Consider the following 21,940-nt stretch of genomic DNA (forward strand, 5'->3'; position numbering starts at 1 on the left):
CACACACACACACACACGAACACACACAGAGGTGTATATGAGTCTTTTTCTGACCTCTGATACACAGACAGATAGACAGACCGATATAGACAGAACAGACAAACAGACAGACAGCAAGAGAGATGAAAGATAGAAACAGAGATAAATAGATAGACAGAAAGAGTGAGAGAGATAGATAGATAGATTAGATAGATAGATAGATAGATAGATAGATAGATAGATAGATAGATAGATAGAGTTTGTATGCTCTCAGTGCGCTGCATTCTACATTCATGGGGTTCTACATGCAGGAGGTTCTACCTGGGGGGGGTAGAATATCTAGCATTGTGGGCAATATCTAGCATTATTCAGTAAGACATGCTATTTTATGAGTTTCATGCTCAAACACACACACACACACACACAGTCTAGTACTTACAGCCAGCCAGGAGGTACTGATAGTACTGCACCAAGTCTGAGGCCTGCACCAAGGGGTGGCTGCTGCTGAAAGGAGGTTGCAGCTCATTCCACTGCGGCGTTCTACTCAAAACAAACACAGAAATCAATTTAGGAAGCACATATCAAAGAACCAGATGTATAGAGCTGTCTCCTGCTGAGCAATAATGGACTCAATTCCCACACGCCTGGCAGCCTTTCCATTTCTTTTGCCTCATGTGGACTGACCCAAACATACATCGCTATAGATGCTATCAGTTTACACTCATGAGCTGATCAAAGCCCGAAGTTATCAAAGCAACTCTAAGTCATTCTGTCCACTTTCATTTAACAAAGTTAGCCAAGTTGTGTTCAAACTTAGCATGTAGGCTGCAGAAACTGATTATATTGGATGCCTTTAAATAAACACTAATTTCTGTTCATGAAAGAATGCTCTACATGTCATACACTGGTAGCTTGTAGCTGCCATAAGCAGTGTAAAACCATGACAAGTATAGATAATGCAGAAGAATGATGGCTGTACCTGGCCAGAGTCCAGCATGCCCTGGGGCAGGTGTTTAACTCCAGAGGTGTGTCATCACCTATCTTCTGTGCTGTGCTGATTGGCCGAGGCTCCAGCACATGCTCAACCAGATTACCATAGCAGCTTGCGATGTAGAGAGAGTCAACCACGGCCTGGCGAGACTGATCTATAGAGAGCAGATGCACCTTTTTATTTCATTTGCGTAATTCACTATTAAAAACAAGAGGAACAAATGAAACTTTGGTGTTGTTTTAATACAGTTTGAAATAAATATAAATTGTCAGGCAACATTAACAGATCACTTCGTATCGAGTTCAGCATTGCAGAGTCATGTGAATGGTGTTTTATTTACTTTACATAACTGTGTACAAGTTATGCATTGTGTGTGCAGCTCTGACCTTTTTCTCTCTTCATGTTAGGGTTGGTGATGAACCAAGAGCGTGAAGATGCAAACACGGCAGCTACACAGAACTCCCCTCCAATAGACTTGCTAGGAGAGATCTGGGGAGGTGGCTTGGCTTTACTGGAGGAAACAAACACAGCAATGAGTTGCAGGAGACAGAGAGAAACTAAGGATAAGAGAAAGATAGAAAAGTAGAACAAAAGCGAGAGAGAGAGAGAAAGAGAGAGAGAGAGATAGAGAAAGTTCTTTGAAAGGGATATAGAGAATGGCTTCTGCACTCTGCTTTAGGGAATCTGAGGCCCAGAGTGAAAGCAAAGTGGAAACTCAAAGCCACATCAGTGAAAAGAAAAGACATCAAGTTGGGATGCATAAATTAAAACAACATTCCCCACATATGAATAATGTAATTCAAATGCTTCAAGTGATTCAAGAAGATCTCATATCGCAGAATGAGACGACAACAACAACAATAATGATGATGATGATGATGATGATGATAATAATAATAATAATAATAATAATAACAATGTGTTCAATTTATATTGTGCCTTCAAAATATAACACCAAATATTGCTTTACAGACAGCTGGATACTACACATGTTCTACGTTTACACGCACATCAAATTCCGTCTATATTCGGATTGCAGCCACATTCTGAATACGATGTTTATATGTTTATATTCCTGTATACGTGGCTGCTGTAAGTATTCCAATCTACACATGCGCTCTTCCTTTCCCGCTGTTATTTCCCAGAAGAGTGCTCAGTTTATAGTTTTATTACTACTTTTTCACACTAATTTAATTAGGACTCTAACACTTCTCACCATCAAAAATGCCCAAAAACACCGCCTCGAAATGGAAATGGCCGTGTTAAGCTATGTATCTGTTATCACCCACAATTCCTTGCACATATATCTCCTGTTAGTGGAGTTTCTGAATAAGGTGTTTACATGCAACAAATTTCCAATTAAGACAGGCATATTCCAGGGGTGGAAATCAGAATTTGGGGAAACAGAATATTGTCTTAATCTGATTCTGAAAAGTCATTTACGTGACTCAGTACTAATTAGAATATTGCCAAATTCCAAATAATATCAGAATATTGATGTGCATGTAAATGTAGCCACAGAAATAACTCACATTTACAAGAAAACAGAACATAGGATGGCTTAAAAAAAAAAAAGCACAAATATTTTCCAGTTTACTGTCATATATCGTCCAAAGTAGCCCACTAACACCTAAATACCGATTTTTCTCAGAAACAGCTATTGAACAATTAACAAAAAGTAAATACACCCCAAATTATGTTTTTTATTTATGCCACTAGGTGGTGGAGGTATTATGTTTTCCAGGTTCTCCATCTGTTCATCTGAGAGCCTGTCCTAGATTCTCTTTAGCACAATATCTCAAGAACATGGAATTGAATATTATAAGGATATTTGAGGCAAACAAATTAGTAACAAGGACTTGATTTGTTGGTGGAGGCATCCCTGCTGGCTCTACTTGTTATTTTATGTTTTTATAATTGTTTTTTAATATGTACAACACCTTAGAATATGCAGGAATGTCAGAAGTAATTTCAAACATTTCAACAACTTTTGCAAAGTTTAAATCAATTAATTTTATAAAGGGTAATCTATATAAATTAACATTTTTAAAATATAGTGCATTATTATAACTGGACTTCAGTATTTACAGATAATAAAGACATCACAATCATTAAAAAAAAAAAAAAAATAACTAATAAAACTTCTTGTGTTCTATGGCCCTAAAAGCTTCTCACACATACTGGCAAAATGTAGCCGGTCACATAATTGCTGTCATTTGCTTATAAATCTGCTTCAGATGGAGGCTGAGCAGCTGTGTGTGCACGTCTCATTCTAGATTAGACCTTTAAAAGAATTTATTATAGGCTATTGAATTATTCTGCATGCCAAAACCGGTTTGATGAAACCTAACACAGAAAATGGCTGAGCAGAGTAATGGGGTGGCCATATGGAAGCTGAACTGGAACTATAGTGTGGCGTAAGTGGCTCATTCCTGACTTCTATTGTAAAATCCAGCCATGTAAGACACTCAGCAGTAAGAGAAGACCCAGGAGACAACTACACACGCAGTGAACGTATAGATCTAGGAAAGCTGGTTAAAAAAAACAAGCTTTAAATAATCTGGGCATATAACAGAAGTAGTAAATCATTTATATGTTTTCCTTCATGTTGGCCATTACTAATCACCACAATGTTGGAATGGAAACATGTATTCATTGTGTGTTTGTTTTCAAAAGCATTTTATCATGACAATTTTGTGATGTGCAACAGTGCTGGAATCAGTGAAAACAATGCTGCGGATATTATAAATATAAAATCTTTTCAAGCCAGGCTAGTTTGAAGGCTAATGTAAACAGATTGTCCAGTAGTTGAACTCTTCCCTTCTGCCCTGCATGACACACCGCTAGGTGCTGAGTGACCTGTTGCTGTGCTCAACTCTCACTATTTCACTTCCTCTAAAGCTGTCAGCAAGTCGTAAATTACTCTTAGGATGAGGAGTGATGATGACGTCTTTGTTTAGCTAGCACCACGCATGGGATGAGGTCTATGGTGCAGAAAAAAGGGCTGCTACTTTTGTGTATTTATTAGTGTTGTATAAGTGAAGAGTTAAATAAGCTTTAAAAAAAAAAAATATATATATATATATATATATATATATATATATATATATACACACACACACACACACACACACACATACATTCATATATACATATATACAGTACTGTGCAAAAGTCTTAGGCACCCTTTTTTTTTTTTTTTCGGGGCAAACTTTGTTATAGATTTTTATTTTATGATTCTACATTATTGATTCAGTACTAAAACATTTTAGATTTCCAAACATTAGTTTTCCAGCACAAAATTAAATGTTACAGAAAAATGTTTGTATGTCAGTAAAGAAAGCAGCATATTATATAAGAGACAACTTTTCAGACAAAAACATAATGAAGGCTCCTGGGTTTTGCTGCAAGAATAAGAAGAAAGTGTGACAGTCAAAGTCTCCAGAAGAACTGTGGCTGCTTCTGCAAGATGATCAGTAAAACTTACAGCTCATTTCCTTATAAAACTGCACACACTGTACCTGAGACGACTATTTTTTTTTAAAGCGAAGGCTCGACACACCAAATATTGACTTTGTTTCATTTATTACTGTTTACTGCTCTTTATAGTATTTTTTTAATGTAGAGACATTTAGTTTCATTATTTTTGAAAGCATCTTTGCTCTGCAGCATTTCTTTGCATGTGCCTAAGACTTTTGCACAGTACTGTACATATATGTATATTTGGGAGTAGTGAGTGGTACTAATCTTGATGCATCAGGATATTACTTCTGTGTGTTCTTTTCCCACATGTCTTCCCCTCCTCCTGATCCATCAGATGACAATAAGAATATGACTAAAACACTGTCCACAGGTACAATTCATTCAGCTAACTGCAGCCATTTAAAGCGGATGATAAAACAACACTGCACACCACAAAAAGTGTCCAAGGTCTAGTGGATTTCCCCTCTTTAAAGGAAAAATCCAACCTGAATGACTTAATTTTTAAGTTCAGTTTAAACTTCTTTCATTGACACATAGGCCTTTTGCCACTTTCACTGGTTAACAGGCTCCTATATTACCTGGTAGCACTTTAGTCCTTTATTCTGTCCAGCTCTCCCACCTCCCCATCTGTACACTCTGCTCAAAGAGATAAAGTTTCAAAGCTGCAACTTGCATGCTAAAACCACTGTCGAAACAACTGTGTCAGTCATCTTGCAGATTGCTAACTAGCTAAGCCAAATCTCTGCCTCATAACTATAGCTGCATTGCATTCTGGGACCTTGAGTCCAACGTTTGATATCTCCACTACTTCTACGTTGGATTTCCCATTAACATGACACTGAAGGTCTCTGGAGAATGGTGAGCGAGAAACGCAGCTCTTGCCCTTTTGTTTTTAGGAGCTAACAGCGAAAACTGCCTGTTATCCCTTATGTTTTTTATCGCTGAAATTTTTTTCTGCTATTAAACAGCATTGTAACTGTGCTAGCAATACCAATTTCTGTCGTGATGTCAGAGCGGCAGAAACTGCTAACTTCTCACAAGAATAAGGAAAATACATTGCCAACCGACAAATTAGCACCACAATCACTAAATACATCACAAACCTCTATATTTCAGGATAGAGTTTTCCTTTAAGCCTCAAGACCTAGTATTCTTTCCACCTGCATAAGAAACATAACCTGACTCCTGAATGCCTTATCATTAATTTCTATAACTCAAAGGAGCTCAGATCGGTGGAGAGGAAACACTATCACCTCACTCTTCTTTGCTCAGAGCTTTCAATAATAAAACCTGGGAATAACATTATTCTTTAGGATATGTTTTAATGTATAAATGGCAACCTTGGAATATAAAACAGCCTATTATTATGAGAACGAGAGTGGCACATGGTGCTGGTTGGAGCTGCGCAGCAGGTCTGGCTGCAGTCCTGAGCCTGGGCAACTGAGAAGCATCTTGCCAGTGAGGTTTTAAGTGAAACTCTTTGAAGAGGCTTTGGTCAGTGGCAGCTGCCAGCAGAGCCAGATCACAGCTTGGTTCACAATGTTCTGGTTCTTTAAGTAAAACAACCGCTGGCGTTGATATGTCTGCGTTTTAAATCACTCTTCCTCTTACTCTCACTGTAAGTGGCTTGAAAGTGTTGGGGTTTCAGCTCTCATGACAGACAACGCAGGCTGCAGCGATTCCGCAGACCATGTGTATGTGCGGCTTATTCAGAATAAATATTGGCACTGAAAACATCCTGCAAAAAAACGTAACCCAATATCAATGAAATATAAAAAATAAACATATTTAGTGTGCCGCCGGAGAAAGAAAGATGAATGTTAGTGAACAGGATCCAATTTTCTTTCTTCAGCCTTTCTTTCCTTTTTCCTCTCTTTGTATTTCCTTTCTGCTTCTGCTGCTCCCTAACGCAGAGACTCTGAGGGTTTTTTTTTTCTGTCTTACTAATTCACTGAAAAGACTCCTCGCATGTCATTTCCACTTTTAATTTAACAAATGAGGCCTCTTGACTTGAGCTAATAGCTTTTCCTCAAGGGCATAATTCAATCTGTAATGTCCACGATCAAAGTCCCAGTGCATTAGAGTCTGGGAACAGGCAAGGCGCCATCGAGGACCAGAAGCAGCCGCCATTTATTTTCAGGGCCTGTAGTAAACAAATATGGCAGAGCTCTAGATCCTGTCAGAGCTACAAAGAGCCACAGCAGAGAACTGGCCATGACTTGGAGGAATGGCCGAGGTATCCATATGGTCGGTGTATATCAGGAGGGTCCGTATTAGAGTGCGCTTGAAGGAGTTCAGAAGCATGTGGCAATGTCCTTCAACATTATATTTATTGTTTTACAGCAATCTTTTCCCCAAACACAGGCAGAGCACATGGCTGCGGTACACAATGTGCTAATGGTGGCCACTTGAGTGCTTTTTTCCGCCGTAAACAGCGCAGCCGTGCATCAAACGCTGAGGCAAGACTGAGGGCTTTTCTCCTCCATTTCCATCGTTCCACCTCATCACAACACCACTGAGAAAGCCACTCTCATTCCTGTGCGACTTTTCTTTCCGCGATGAAACAGCCACTAATGCAAGTTCCGCAGGCCTGGAGTGCGGCGAGATTTAACTGAACGATGAGCTCATGCGGTTGTGTAATAACGGTTTGGGGCTCTAACCACACTCCTACTCGTGGAAAGCATGAATGGATCTGAGTTAGAGGCGAAGGTATAATCTTTTAAAAACACGCATCATCAAAGGACACGTCAAAGATTTTATCACAAGACAAGCTGAAGTTCGGCTTCATCGGCTTCACAGTTCAACCTTTGTCATGTGATCCCGTGGGCCATTTGAAGAGTTATTTCATTCAATTAAGAGAAACTCAAGAAAATATTTAAGTAAATGAAGTGCAGGGAAGAGAATGGAACTGGTGCCACTTGCATTAGCAACTCATTAGGAAGGAAATCATTAAGGATATTACAGTTTCTCAGAACAAAATGTCTCTGAATTCTCAAAACATTGAAACAGAAAACAGAAGACTTTAAAAAGAAGAGTACTCGATCATAAGGTGGAGCTCTCATTCCCAGACCAAGGGGAAGGCAGCACATGCTTTTTATTCAGAGGCAGAATCAAGGCGGCTTAAAAACCTTAACGAGACCATCTAGTGGAAGTTTTCTACCAAAATGATCACAAATGGGATTCTTTTAATGGCCCGAGATTCCTTGTAAGTGGGCCAGTTAAATTAGGCCATTCATAAATCTAGCTTATCTATGAAATACACAGTGACTACAAACATTTCCAGAAAATATGAAACAGCATGTGCAGATGTGCATGCAATTAATCTGTATTAGTCAAATACACCCACGGTGTTGGCTGGCCTTTTTTTTTTTTTTTTTTTTTTTTTTTGCAGGTGTGGGTGATAAGATTAAGCAATATAGTGAAGATGTTTTTGAACCAAGTATTAAATGCTTTAATCATGATTAACTACTGCACAGGGAGATTCAAAGTTTTATCACTGGGACTGCTAGAAATAGATAGAAATATTTATTATTAAATATTCTTAACATTTCTAATGCTGTAGAGAAATAGAAACAATGCATATTATGAAAAATGTTCAGTTTTTTTGTTTTTGCAATAAAATGAAGCGTATTATTTTGTTTTTGCTACAAACCTGAGATCAGCAGATTAAATTTTTCTTCCAGGATCTAAGTAATGAATAAACTAGTGGAGCATGCTGTTATAGTAAAATAATCAATTGAAGGGGCAGTGTGATGTGGCCTGATGCAAAATTACCACCTGATTACTTTCCTATAACAGCAAATCCCAAAATGTTTTCTTCCTCTTTTGCACAGCAATTTGGGAAGGATTACAGCTTCTTATTTATTAATGAACAACATGCACTATGTTTTTTTTTTTTTTTATCAGTTTTGTCATTTATTGTTGTGGAAAACAAGTTAGTTCCTATTATAACGTATGTTATCGCAGCTATAAAAAGTTATTCCCTCACTAATCCTTAAAAAAGAAAAGCGTGAAGTCTCTGCTCTGAAGACTTTCCCATAGCTTACTGACTGTTACAAACACTGACACCTGAGAATCATGAATAAACATCTCCTTAAGAAAGAAAACTTAAGCCCATCAATGATTATACAGGTTTTGTGTTAAATAAAAGCAAGTTTTTAATCCATTTATTTTTCATCTTAGGTTAGAGCGTATTTGAACGAGTGCATTAATAGAAACCTTGTAGTTAGAACTACTGTCAGAGCTGCTGTAATAGAAAATGAATCAACCCCTTCTGAATTCAAAAGCATGATTGTATAATTACAATTTTCTTAACTAATTATGTCCTAAAATCAAAAGAACAACATGCATGACTGCCTCAGCCATCACTCTTCCCCTCCCCTGTGGAGTTCAGTGTCTTTCTCAAGTCGCCAGGTCTTAGAAATCACAAATTAAGATGAATCGGAGCACAAAGATGATGCGGTTGACTAAACAATCATTGTCTTTCAGTCCAAACAAGATAAATGAAGCAAGCAATGGATAAGTAATTGTGGGAAACTGGCCTGAATTCAAGCACTGCATAAGTGAAGCTATGTGATGTTCCTGAAAAACAGTGCTTCAGGGATTAAACCCATCACACACAGAGACACTCTCCACGATCACATGAACACACTGACACCACAACAGACTGCTATACTCAGAAAACAACTTCAGTGACTCACAAGACGTAAATATACAATTTCAGAAAAAATCCAAGATTCAGTGACTAACTATACACTTTTTTTTTGAAAATGCCTCGAAAGAATTCAAAAGGAGAAATGAGTTAGAATATTTGAATTGTATTTGTTTATGGTTATATTAAAGAATCTATTTATTATTTATGATTATATATGCTGTTGAAGAAAATGATCAGCTCTCATCAAATAATATGGAATGAAGCACAGACAGAAAGAGAAAAAAGCATATTAAGTGTTACCACAGGCTTGTAGGAAAAAAAAACTGACAACAGCAAGCTGAAATATCAAAAGTACAAAATTAATGCAGTCATTCACGGGAGTGAATACAAAGTGAAGCATGCTGGGAATGAATTGGAAAAACTCACCATGGAGTTTTAATGGAAAAACATCCTGCCCCAAAGAGGTAGGGTCTTCATGACGGGAAAGATACACACACATACATGAAAAAACCATTAATGTCCAATTAATTGGTCAAAAACACAGAGCATCACAGAAACAATCATTGAGGATATCACAAAGATCAATCTGGTTCTATCTTTCAACACAATTAAGAATATAAGGCCAAAAGATCAATTTAGAACTCTTGATAATCTTGCAGAATTAAATGGACAAATGGATATTAACTGCTAACAGTAAAATAAAAAAAAAAAAAAAAAAAGTTTTCCTAAAAGCAATAATGATAAACGAGAACTAAAGTCCACTTTCCATTATTGATTGAAGGAGAATGGGTTCCCTATTTTGTGTCAGAAGTTCTTCCTAAAATTCTTGGAGTATTTCTTCAGCACTATTAGGGGTCTAGCTCAAATTGCAGCTTAAATCAATGTAAAATATCGTCTGGTCTTTTTCCAATCTTCAACTGTCCAGCTCCTAAGATTCTGGCTGACAGGACTCCAACCCGACGGGGTATTCTAATATCGTGGTATCGCTAGCGGAGCTCATCTGCTTCAACCTTATTGTTGTGCATTCCGAGATGCTTTTCTGCTCAACACAGTGGTAAGGAGTGGTTATCTGATTTACCACAGACTTTCTGTCAGCTCAAAACATTCTGGCCATTCTCCTCTGACCTCATCATCAAGGAATTTCTGCCCACAGACCTGTGACTCACAGAATTTTTTTTTTTTTTTTGCTTTTCGCACCATTCTGTGTAAACTCTAGAGACTGTTTTGTGCAAAATCCCAGGAGATCAACAGCTTCTGAAATACTCAAACCAGACCATCTGGTACCAACAACCCTGCCACGGTCAAAGTCACTGAGATCAGATTTTCCATTCTGTTGTTCGATGTAAACATTAACTGAAGCTTTTGACCTGCATCTGCATGATCTGATCCATTGCGTTGCTCCAGATGATTGGATAATTACACTAATGAGCAGGTGTACAGTGTTCCTATTAAAGTTGCCCTTGAGTGTATAATTCCATAAAAAGTCAGTAATGTACATTGCTGTACTGAGCAAAACTCACATCTCTATTATCACTCTCCAAACAAATCCAAACAAATAGATGGATATCCTCTTTAAATCTGCTTCTTACTGGAGAACAGTTACGGAACAGCTGCTAATGTACCACGTGTGCTTCGCTGATTGACTCAACATGGTGAGAATGGCAGCAGCATGCTGAGGACAGTTGTTAGAGTTGGGTTGGCTTACATGAGCCTTTGCGTGTGATGTTCTGATTTATAGCCTGATTCATAGTGACACAGAGACTTGAGCTGGCGGATGAAGGCAATGCAGAGGTACATGATCAGTCCAGCAGGTTGCAGGATTGGTCCTCAATTGCCTCCAACCCTAAGTGAGGTAGTTCAGCCAAACTGCTTCAGTAAATGTCCAGCTGTGTTAAGGGATAAACGGAAAATCGAGTGTGTGTTTTGCAGGTCCCCATGGAAGCACGCCTGTGGCTTGGGTTAAATGTTCATAGTGGTAACACAAGTGATCATTTTGACAGGGGTTTAAACTGAAATAATAAAAACTGCTTTACATTCATGAGTAAAACAGAATGGTTAACCGACTTTGTGTCTATAAAAAAACTTAATAACAAGGTCTTGGTATCAGTTGATTACTTTCAGAAAGCCTGTTTGATAAGATATCATACCATGACATCATATGTTAGTGCTAGGGAATCTGGAAATATTACTTCCATATAAAAAAAGTCATAATTATTTAAGCATGGTTTCACATAAATATTGTTCTTGTCGGTGACAAAACAAATTAAATGTATGAGATCAAAAATTCTGTTATAAATACAGAATAAACATCAGAAGATGGTTCAGTAAGCTGTACATCTAACCGCTTAAATGCTGGGTAGAGAGGAACAGCATTTAACACACTCAGGCTATTTATTTAACTGACATCACTAAGCCACACCTTCACTATTTTCATTGGCTGCTGTGTATAACCAATCACGATTGTTACATCCCCCTGTGCTTACTCTGACTGGCTGCAGTTAGAGACAGAGATAGAGAGAGAGAGAGAGTGAAAGAGTGGTAGAAATGGTGTCTTACTAACTATTCACTACAAACAAAGTGCATTATGGGTACTCAATGCATGACAGGATATAGCTTTGAACATTAACCAGTTGCACTGTGAGATTTTATAAGCACCCGGGATATTCTTTACTATTATTTTGGACAACCAAAAAAAAAAAAAAACAACCAAAAAAAAAAAACAGAGCACTATGTAGTGAATAAGATGTGATGCAGCTGAAAAAAAAAAACTACAGACAATATTGAATTTCCAGAAATGATGCCATTAAAACAAATGTTGGTATTTATAAAAATAGCTCTAACAGACATGATGGTGTCCAGTGTTCTCATGTGGTGTGTGTGAGACACGATACGCTCACAGTATGTATAAAAAAATGTTGGGTTCGAGAGACACTCTACTGCTGCACAGCTAATTTAAGTCACATCACTTCAGCACTATTATTTCAATAACATTGGACTGTGTAATATAACAAATACAGCAATAATAAAAACAAAATGATATGAACTCAGAAAAACACACTGTAATACAAACTAGTCTGCAGTTTGTAAAGGTATGTAAAGAGCATAACTACCATAACACAGGGATCTGTATACTACCGTCAACAAAAATATGCTTAAATCATTGTTTTGATTATTTTGCTCAACAATGAAATCATGATTGTTACAATTAATTATTATATAATATTATATATTAATCATATTATATATTATTACATAATATTTGTCACCATGAGACTTTATAACTCTTCCTTCCTGTGTACAAGCCATGCCACACTTTCACATTCACCTGCCCTTTAGTTATTTATTTATTCACTTTATTTATGTAATCGAAATATTTATGGTTATTATGACCTGACAATCTATTGGAAGACATCTGATCTTTTACAGATGATCACTTGCCACTACTATTATATTTATTTATATATTCTTCTTCAGTAAGCGCCTTATCCTGGTCGCAGTGGATCCGGAGTCATGCTCGGAACACTGGGTGTGAAGATGTATGTGACGCCAGTCTTATCACTTTATTTACTTATTTACTTATTGTAACTTTTTGTTGTTTGTTTTGTTTTTGCAAGATTTGTTGTGTAGCATCCTCACAATTTCCCTCAGTGATAAATAAATTATCATACGTAAAAATCTTTGAAAAGGAACAGTCTGACTTTGATTTATATTAATTATCTAATTTACATCTACATATGAACATACTAGACAGATAAACAAGGAATGAATAAATGAATGAAAGATATACCATGTCATGCAAACAAACGTTTACTTTAATAGCGTGTTTATAATGCTCACATAAATCAGTGTCTGGATTGTATCATGGATTGTGTTATGTATTTTTAGTGTGTTTGCTATTTTATGCATTACATAACCATGTTCTTTTCATGTTGTCTGTGAATTTATTTTTGATCCTGTTGCACAGTATATGGTCAAAAGTATGTGGACACCTGACCATCACACACATATATGTGTTCTTTCCTCAAACTGTTGCCACAAAGTTGGAAGCACACAGTTGTATAGAATGACTTTGTACGTTGTAGCATTACAATTTCCCTTCACTGGAACTAAGAGGCCCAAACCAGTTGAAGCATGACAATGCCCATGTGCACAAAGCCAGCACCATGAAGACATGGTTTGCCAAGTTTGGAGTCGAAGAACTCGAGTGTCCTGCTCTTTGTTTGCCTTTTTTTTTTTCCTTTTCCTCTCTCTTTTCTAATTTTGATTGTATTCTTTGTACATGTAATAGAGACAAAATATGTAAGATTGCAAATCTATCTTCAAAATCTTTGTCTTTCAATAAAACTTATTTGACAAAAATATATATATATATATATTAGGCCATTAATAAATCTCAGGAGAATTACAGCTGAACGTTTCATTAACTGAGAAAGTCATACTTATGATTTAAACCTGATTATTTTGCAAATGACTTACTACAAATTTACAATGCTTTCATTCTTTCAGGTTATGGTTCTCATAGCTTTAAACTTGTACCAGTGTACCAATGGAGTGTGTGGGATTTCAGTAAATAATCGATTTTTTTACCTATTCCTGACCCTATTTGTGTATGTGTGTGCGTGTGTATGTGTGTGTGTACATGCGTCTGCAGGCTGAAGTAGACATAAGCACACAGCAGCGCAGCACATACACAAAAGGCTGAGCACCTGGTGTGTCCCACCTCCATCCTGCCAAGAGGGATTGTTCATACAGGTGTAAATGCATGTGCTCAGAGTGTCGTACAGATACACACCGTGTGGAGGCCTGTGCTGTCTGACAGATGGGCCTTCACTGCTCCTGCGCAGTCAGTGTGAGTGTCTCATCGTACACGCAAGAGGGCAGGAGAGGCTTCCAACCTGCAACCTGCTCTGCCCTGCACTGGTGGAGGCCTGCTAATATCTACTTCCCCTTCATAGTGAGGCACTGTGCAGAGCTCAGACATGTCCCTTCACCCACACACCTACAGCACTAAGGCTTTGTGAGGAAGGGCTGGATGGACGGATATCATCTGAGGCAGACTCTGAAATAAGCATGTTAAGGAGTGGAGTTTCTGCTTAGTTTTCACATGCTGGTCACAGCTGAAGGCAGACAGAACAAGAAAAGTGGAAAAAGTGACGAGAATGAAAATAAATGCATCTGCACAAACAAAAGCACAGACGTGAAGCACAGAATGTGTAAACAGCCTGATATCCAGCAACAGTGAAAGTGGAGAAGTGTGAAATTGGCCAGGGCCATGTTAAAGAAAAGGATGGATGCTTTCCTTAAATGTTACTACAGAAAGAGGATAAGTAAAGAAAAAACACAACAGGGAGCGCTGTTATAGGAAAACAATAAGGGACAAAGTAGTGTGATGCGGCTCAAAGTGTAAGAGTTTTACAGTTACCACCCCAAAGTTGATTACTTTCCAATAACAGCACATTCTAAACTGTTTTATTCCCCTTATGTCACAAAAAAAGTCAACAATTGCAATTTTTAATTTATTAATAAACATCATATGTTTTAACCGTAGTTACATTTATTGTTGTAGAATGTCCACAAGTTAAGTTCATTCCTGTTATCCCTTACTTCATTCCCTCACCAAACTCTCTCTTTTTCTCTCTTGATAAGTTATTGTTAAGACAAAAGGATCCAGCTTGGCATAGTACTGAGAGATCTGAAAGCACAATATGCTCTGCCCAGAAAGCTTAACCATTTTTCTTTTTCAAATAACATTTTTATATATGTTTATTATTAGTCTTAGATTAGTCCCTGTGAAAGAGTTATTACTATGACTATGTTAGTATTATGCATTAGAGCACATTAAAATGAACCAGTGATTTGGATTACATCTGAAACTACTGTCAGAGCTGCTGTTGTAGAATTTAATCAACACCAATCCCATTTGAAAATTCAACAGCGCTGTGGTATAAGAAGACATATTAAACACTGGCAACCATTAACACTCAGTCCTGTCTACTACAATCTGTAGTTTAAGAAGGAGCAAAAAGGAAGCGTGCTGTCATTACAAATAGGTACTGTAACTCCACACTATAAATTGTTTAAATTCATGAAATTTTTTTTTTTTAAAAATTCAGTTTGCATATTTCTGTGAAATATAACACATTTCCATAAATCTACAAGCATCTGAACTAAAACATGAGCTTCCACTCCTCCACCCACAGTACCCCTTCTCTGTCTTTATCACTTTGCCATTGCCCCTGCTGCGTCACTTGTTTCGTTAGTGGATTTCCCATTCAAACTTTCCATTTAAATAAAAATAAACAATTGGAATAAATCGTAATTATGACGAGCCAGTATGTAAATGTTTACTGCAGTCGTTGATACGGTTGACTAGTCTTTAAGGTTGTGTTCATATTACACGGAGGCGATCCGCAAGCTATGGTGCACATTTGGCAGGTATTATTCATCGATTATACCTGAATAATGAGTAGAGAAAAGAACAACATAAAGGAGAACACTGCACTGGGTTTGCATACCAGTCGAACTATACACATCAAGACGACAGAAATCTAAATCCCGTCCGCACAACAGATGCAAAATCGTTCGTGCTTGCTTTGAAAACTGACACAGTTTGCATGAAATAAGCTACAAGTCTCACTTTCATCATTTTTGTCTTATGTTCTATACACACACACACACACACACACACAAAAAAAAACACACCAGTTACAGGACATTGCACTATCTGCTAACAAACACGTACATTCAAATAACACTGATACTAATGGGAAATTTAAAAATGTGATTTGCCAAGAGTAGAGCAGCACAGCAAGATGACACAGCTAGGTGACATATTCAAAGGGGAAGAGTGATAAATTGTGATTAAAAAAAACAAAAACAATTCTACTCACACTCACTGATCCAGTGTTATTCATGAATAAAGATCAGCAAACTCTTTTAAAATCAGCATTCCTATAAAATTGTTTTTAGTATGTAAATTTCCAATTTTGCCCTTAAAACAAATGTCATCACACCCCAAATCAGCTGAGACATGTTTGTAGTCCAAAGACTAGTCCTGCGGCTAAGCAGCCAGCACAGGAAGCCAGTATAGTGTCATACAAACTGTATGATCGTACATTTATTAGGTTATGAAGTTTCTGACTACAAATGTTTGTGTTAGAAGAAGCCACCAGTCATGACTGAAAAATACATACAAACATGGCACAATATAGTACCCTACAAACAAGAGGACCCAATTTGTTGCTTAATCTCAGTTTCATCCTGAACAGCGTGTGCAGAAACTCACCCTGTGCGCTTAGTGATGGTGCCCAGAGTCATGGGCTGTTTAATCTGAGCCAGCGGCAGCACCACCGTTAGGCTTGGCAGAGGGGACAGCCGCGGATTCCCCATGTTGTTGTTGGTGAAGTTGTTATAGGACTCTTGGTTGGTAAGTTTGGCTGAAAAAAAAAAACAAGGAAAAGACATCAGCATCAGATTTATTTAAGCTACGAAACTGTAGGACTTTTCTGTTACAAAAACCTTACAGAAACGTACAGAAGCTTTGCGGTCTCTATCAAAAATATATCCTCATGTTAGGTCATTAGGTCTGCGTCTTAAAAAACATCAAGCTAAAATATCACACATCACACACAAGTTTTTTTGTTTTTATTAGGCGCTAATTCAAGAGCTTGGTGAAGAGGTGGGTCTTTAGTTTTCGTCTGAAAACAGCCAGTGACTCTGCTGTTTATACAACCTGGAGAAGTTCATTTCACCACTAGGGTGCAGAACAGAGGAAAGGCCTTGATGCACATCTTCCCTGTATCTTGACGGATGGTGGGTTTAGTCGAGCTGTGCTAGAGGCTTGAAGGGATGAGGCGGGCGATGGTGGTGACCTGCTGCTAGTTGCCATGACAATATTGTAATCGTACTTCATAGTACGAAGGACTGAATTGGGAGGAGTTTCTGAGTTGCACGCATCAAATGGCAGCTTACATACGTCCTACACCAGGACGTATAAAGAGCTGCCATCTGGTGTGGCTAACACAGAGCCGCAGGCATAAGAATGTACACCAGGGTTATACTTGTTTTTATGTATGTGCACACGTCTCAAGATGGCTGCCCTGCATCTTGGCGTGTCTATTGTGCACAAAAAAAATGAACATGATGCACAACCATGGTGCAGTACCAACTTGAATACTGGAGCCAGTACAGCATGGACTATACTGAACAGACTGAACAATCTAGAACTAGGCAAACATCTCTGCATACTTATGCACTATTCTAGACAGTATTATTATTACAGTAAAAATATATATACAGAAAAAATATATTTTAATGTATCCTACAAACCTAGAAAAATCAGTTTTATGTACTAATCTGGATCATCTAGATAAGAAGCAGCTAATACTTGAGGGCTCTGACCTGCCCTCTATTGAATATAGCTTTCACAGCTGACAATGTTAAAGTATAATGTCATTCTTAAACCAAGATATCAGCGATCAGGTCTGCAATTTACAAACAGAGGATCTTAAAAGTGCCTGTTAAAGCAATATGTTAGCACGCATGCTAAAAGAGAAGCTATTATTAAATGTGAGACAGTTTGATCTTTCACCTAGTACTCGGTAACTGTCACAGTGAGGCACAAAATACAGTTTTTAAATCTCATAACATTTCTATAATACAGAAAATATTACAATAACGGCAGAAGATAATTACATTCTCCGAGTCTCAAATATTTGGACTGCGCTCATTGAATGTGCATTACTTGCCTTTGGCAACTGTCAGATTAATCCACATTCACGTTGAGAACGGCTTAATTAGTTTCGAACGGAGGGGGCAAAATTCCCAAATCTCACCTGTTTAATTTTACAGTAACAAGATATTAGACTCTCTTGTGATTTACCAACACCCACAGCACACACAGACATCTCTTGGACCAACTCTTCAGTGTCCAGCATAAGCCTGATTAAGGCTAACTGGCTCAAGATGCTACACTAGAGAGGCCTGCGTTAATCAACCGCAATCACCAGCCATGCTTAAATAACCCCCACTCGTCAAACAACCCCCACACAAAGGGGGAACCTACACAAAGCCTGTGACAGACAATCATATCCTAAAGGTAATTTCCCCGGTTAAAAAGGTCCCTATGCAGAGACTAACAGATTTAAACGATTCTCTTGAAGTGAGAATCTGAAAAACAAAAACACAAGTAGAGGGTAGTACAGGTTTGAAGCAAAGCTCAGCATACAAGCCTGTTGCACATATGGAGCTGATCAGACACGACGGTCCATCCTGATGCACCTCCATATATATGTGTGTGTGTGTGTGTGTGTGTGTGTGTGTGTGTGTGTGTGTACACACACACGCGCACACACACACATATTTGCTGACCAGTGAGTGACACATCAGCTGTACCATTAACATCATTACGGTCTGCCTAAATACACCAGAGAATTTTCATTAATATAAAAAACACACCTGTTTTCTACAGGCCTCAGTATGTACAGTATATGCTGCATGTTTATATAAAAGATCCATTGCCAATTCAAATTCTTTAACCCTCAGGCTAGTAAAGATATGAAGTGTGATAATGAAGTAACATTAGGCTTGTTTACTTCAGTAGTGCAGGCAATGCAAATGCCAATGAATCCTAAACACATCAGAGCTTTAAAATGTAATTCACTTGTTTTCCTACATAAGTAACTGCTCAATACTTTTCCTGGCAACAATACGTATACTTTTATTGTTATTTTAAAGTACATTCTAGAATTTACTACCATAAATAAATAATAATTCTTTAAGTGACTATATAAGCTTAAGCTTGTATTCAACTGTAAGAAAATTCATGCACTGAACATAACATGAGCTGTATCAATTTTCAGAAAAGTAGCATAACAGCAACAGCAACTACACACAATTAAAATGTTTGGGCCTAAGTACTGGGAACTGTAAAATAAATCAGGGGCATGTGAGTGTAAAAAAAAAAAAAAAAAAAGGATTTTTATTATAATTTCATATCACTTTATTGATTTAATTTGCAAGGGACATTTTTTTTTTAATATTAATATACTAATATACTTTTGTAGCACTGTCTTGCTTCCTTTCTGTCAATGATTTATATGAAGGTTAAATAGCTAAGTGCTTAAAGATAAAGTCCCTCAAAGAAATGTCATATTGTCACAGCATTAACTTAAATAAATGTGAACTTGTGGTTACATTTTTATTCTGTATAATTATCCAAAAATTCCAAACCTGGAAACTGAACCTGATCTATCAAAGATGGTGTATTCAGGTCTTCGTGTGCGCATGTGTGTGTGTGTGAGCGTGTGTGTGAGTGTGAACAAAAGCCACAATAACATACATCCTATAGAATAAATATACGGCTTAATCAGTAAAGAAGTGTTTTTCTTACTCCATTATGTTTCCTTCGTCAAACTGCTACGTTTTTGACATCATCTCAGTAATATTGTAGAACTTCAGGCTATACACAGAGCAAAAGCCCTCAATGAGAAAAATCTAAAACATAAAACCTGATTATCTGGGAGTGAAAGCGCTGAGAACAGCCGTGCACCAGTGTTTTAGAGGGGTTTTAGATCATTACCCAGACTCTCTGTGTTTCACTAATGCCCAGAAACGCTGGCTTTGTGCTTACCCAAGAGCAGCTATTTAAGGCTCATGGCCCTCAATAAAGCCAGGCTTTTGCTGGAGACATTACACAAACCCCCGCCCTATTCCACGCAGTGCCTAGCTCTCAAGGGCCCTTCACATTTCAAAACCACTACACCCCAAACGCAGCTACCTTTTGTGCGCAAGAGCAGCAGAAAATAAAAGGAATTTGAACAGGAAGCAGCCTGAAAACCCATAATGGTGCTTCTGACAGACAAAGACGAGGAGAAGGGGAAGGAAAAATCTTAATGAATTTAGCATCTTTCCAAGAAGACATACTCTGCCCTTGTATTACCTTTCCTCTCCATCATTTTAACGTCTGCCTAAAACACAAAGCAGGGGCAGCTACATTCACTGCAGGTTTACAGCGCTCTAATCCCGCGCACATCTCCCAAACGCACCCAAGGCCAAGTCGGAATGCAAAGTAGATGGAAACGTCAACGTGGCCTGCTTGACCCAAAGTCTTAGAAGTGGCACGTCTAGGTGTGTAAGGTGCCTGGTCACTCCAAGCCATGCTGGCTACAGAGCTGTCATTTGATTAATGACTCATGCGCGAGAGCTTGCGCACTCATACGTGACAGGCCGATGGAAAGAAGATCCATCAATGCAAATCCACAGCCGTTGCAGGCCTCACTCCAGGAGACAGCTTGGGTCATGCTGTCACCTGACCCCTCAGGATCCTGCCCCCTCTCGCTCATTTGCATTTTCTTCTAATGGCACAGACTTGCCTGCACTGTCACTGATATCTTGTTTTTCTCTCCCAAGCTGTTTTATTTGCATCAGGGAAAGTGTTGACCATGCTTTCGCTCCTGAAAAGAACCTTTAAGCCACACATACCATCAACTCTCATCTAATAAGCATATAAAGCTGTTCTGTATTAACATGAGAAACACTCCCTGGGAAATTACGACACGAGGTTATATGATATACTGTATTTCAGCGGGTTTAAATGTTAAACACTGAGAAATAGCACAGGATTTGAGACTGCAAAGAAGTGCCTTATATAAAGCCCTGCTCCTGCTATGGGAATACTTCAATATATATACCATTTCCCCATTCTTGTTTTTTCCCCCCTCTAAGTCCAAGTTTCACAGACATGTATTGGATGAAGTGTACAGCACACAAGAGGCGGGGACTGAAGAAAAGAGGCAGGGAGAAGACGAGAGGAAGAGGAACAATGGCTGTTCTGCTAAAGGGAAAGCGCTGTCAAGTCTGGCTGTGCCAATTCCCAGAACTATCATTATTAAAATACTCACTTCCAGGAGGAAAAAAAAAAAAAAAACTGGAGACCAGAAAGTGCCGGATAAAAGCAATCCCACTGGACAAAGTGAAAACAAATTAAAAGGACCATTATAAAACACAGATGCTGCAAAGAAAATAAACTTCACAAGATTTACTGTTTTCTGAGGAAATCAGACATTGGTGGAAAAGACATCAGCGCTGACTCCTGGGTAATGGTGAACGAGAGCCAAGGTTGCCTCAGCTTCTTCTTCTTCTTTTTTTTTTTTTTTTTTTTTTAAGCTGTATATGCTGGGCTACTATTTTCGAGCTCACAGTGGAGTCGAGCCAGCATCTGCAAACATGGCAAGCTGCCATCCACTGAATGGATGTTAGGGACAGCAAGTTTTGACAGCACATTTTATTGACAGCAAGTGTAATATTCTGTAAAACGTCCTGAATATTAGGACATATTGCTGTAGCATAACTGCTTTTACAAGAGAGATGGGATACTTAATTCTGCATTTACAAGGTAAACAAAGTGGTTTGGTTTGTATTTTATCTTAAATAATAGCTATAATTGCACACTTTTACAGAAGGCCAAGATATAGAAATAGTACCACAGATGAAAAAATAATTTCTTTACCATCATATAGCATTAATATTTCAATGTTTAGTGACACACTACAAACAAAACTGTAGACCTGCTGATATGAATCCAAGTCACACTCTAATATTAAGATTTTTAAATATGATATACTTAGTATTATTTATAATAACTACATTTGCATCTTAATAAATAACCTATTGAGCAACTCAGGCTAAATATATACAGATGCCCAAAAATCTAATTCAATAAGTTATACAGCATGTCTGCACTTACAGCTCATCAGCAAGCACCTTGATGACACTGGGAATCTGTACTCTTCAGGGGCTCAGATGACACTATTACAAGAACCATATGTGAACAA

General features: G+C 38.0%; 1 protein-coding gene across 6 annotated transcripts in view; it reads right to left on the reverse strand.

Moving 5' to 3' along the window:
* The window catches only part of bcas3 (BCAS3 microtubule associated cell migration factor), a 202,862-nt gene that overhangs the window by 125,077 nt on the left and 55,845 nt on the right, over window positions 1-21,940 (reverse strand). For 4 of the 6 annotated variants that reach the window (XM_026924231.3, XM_026924230.3, XM_026924236.3 and 1 more), the window contains exons 16-20: window positions 16,393-16,543; window positions 9,534-9,578; window positions 1,357-1,481; window positions 959-1,124; window positions 419-519 (exon numbers count right to left, since the gene is read on the reverse strand). In XM_026924231.3, coding sequence (XP_026780032.1) covers window positions 419-519; window positions 959-1,124; window positions 1,357-1,481; window positions 9,534-9,578; window positions 16,393-16,543 — 588 coding nt within the window. The remainder of the gene's footprint in view (window positions 1-418; window positions 520-958; window positions 1,125-1,356; window positions 1,482-9,533; window positions 9,579-16,392; window positions 16,544-21,940) is intronic. The other 2 variants (XM_026924234.3, XM_026924233.3) reach the window with 1 other exon arrangement.

Source organism: Pangasianodon hypophthalmus, chromosome 14 (genome assembly GCF_027358585.1).
Source record: "Pangasianodon hypophthalmus isolate fPanHyp1 chromosome 14, fPanHyp1.pri, whole genome shotgun sequence".
In the NCBI taxonomy this organism is placed as follows: domain Eukaryota; kingdom Metazoa; phylum Chordata; class Actinopteri; order Siluriformes; family Pangasiidae; genus Pangasianodon; species Pangasianodon hypophthalmus.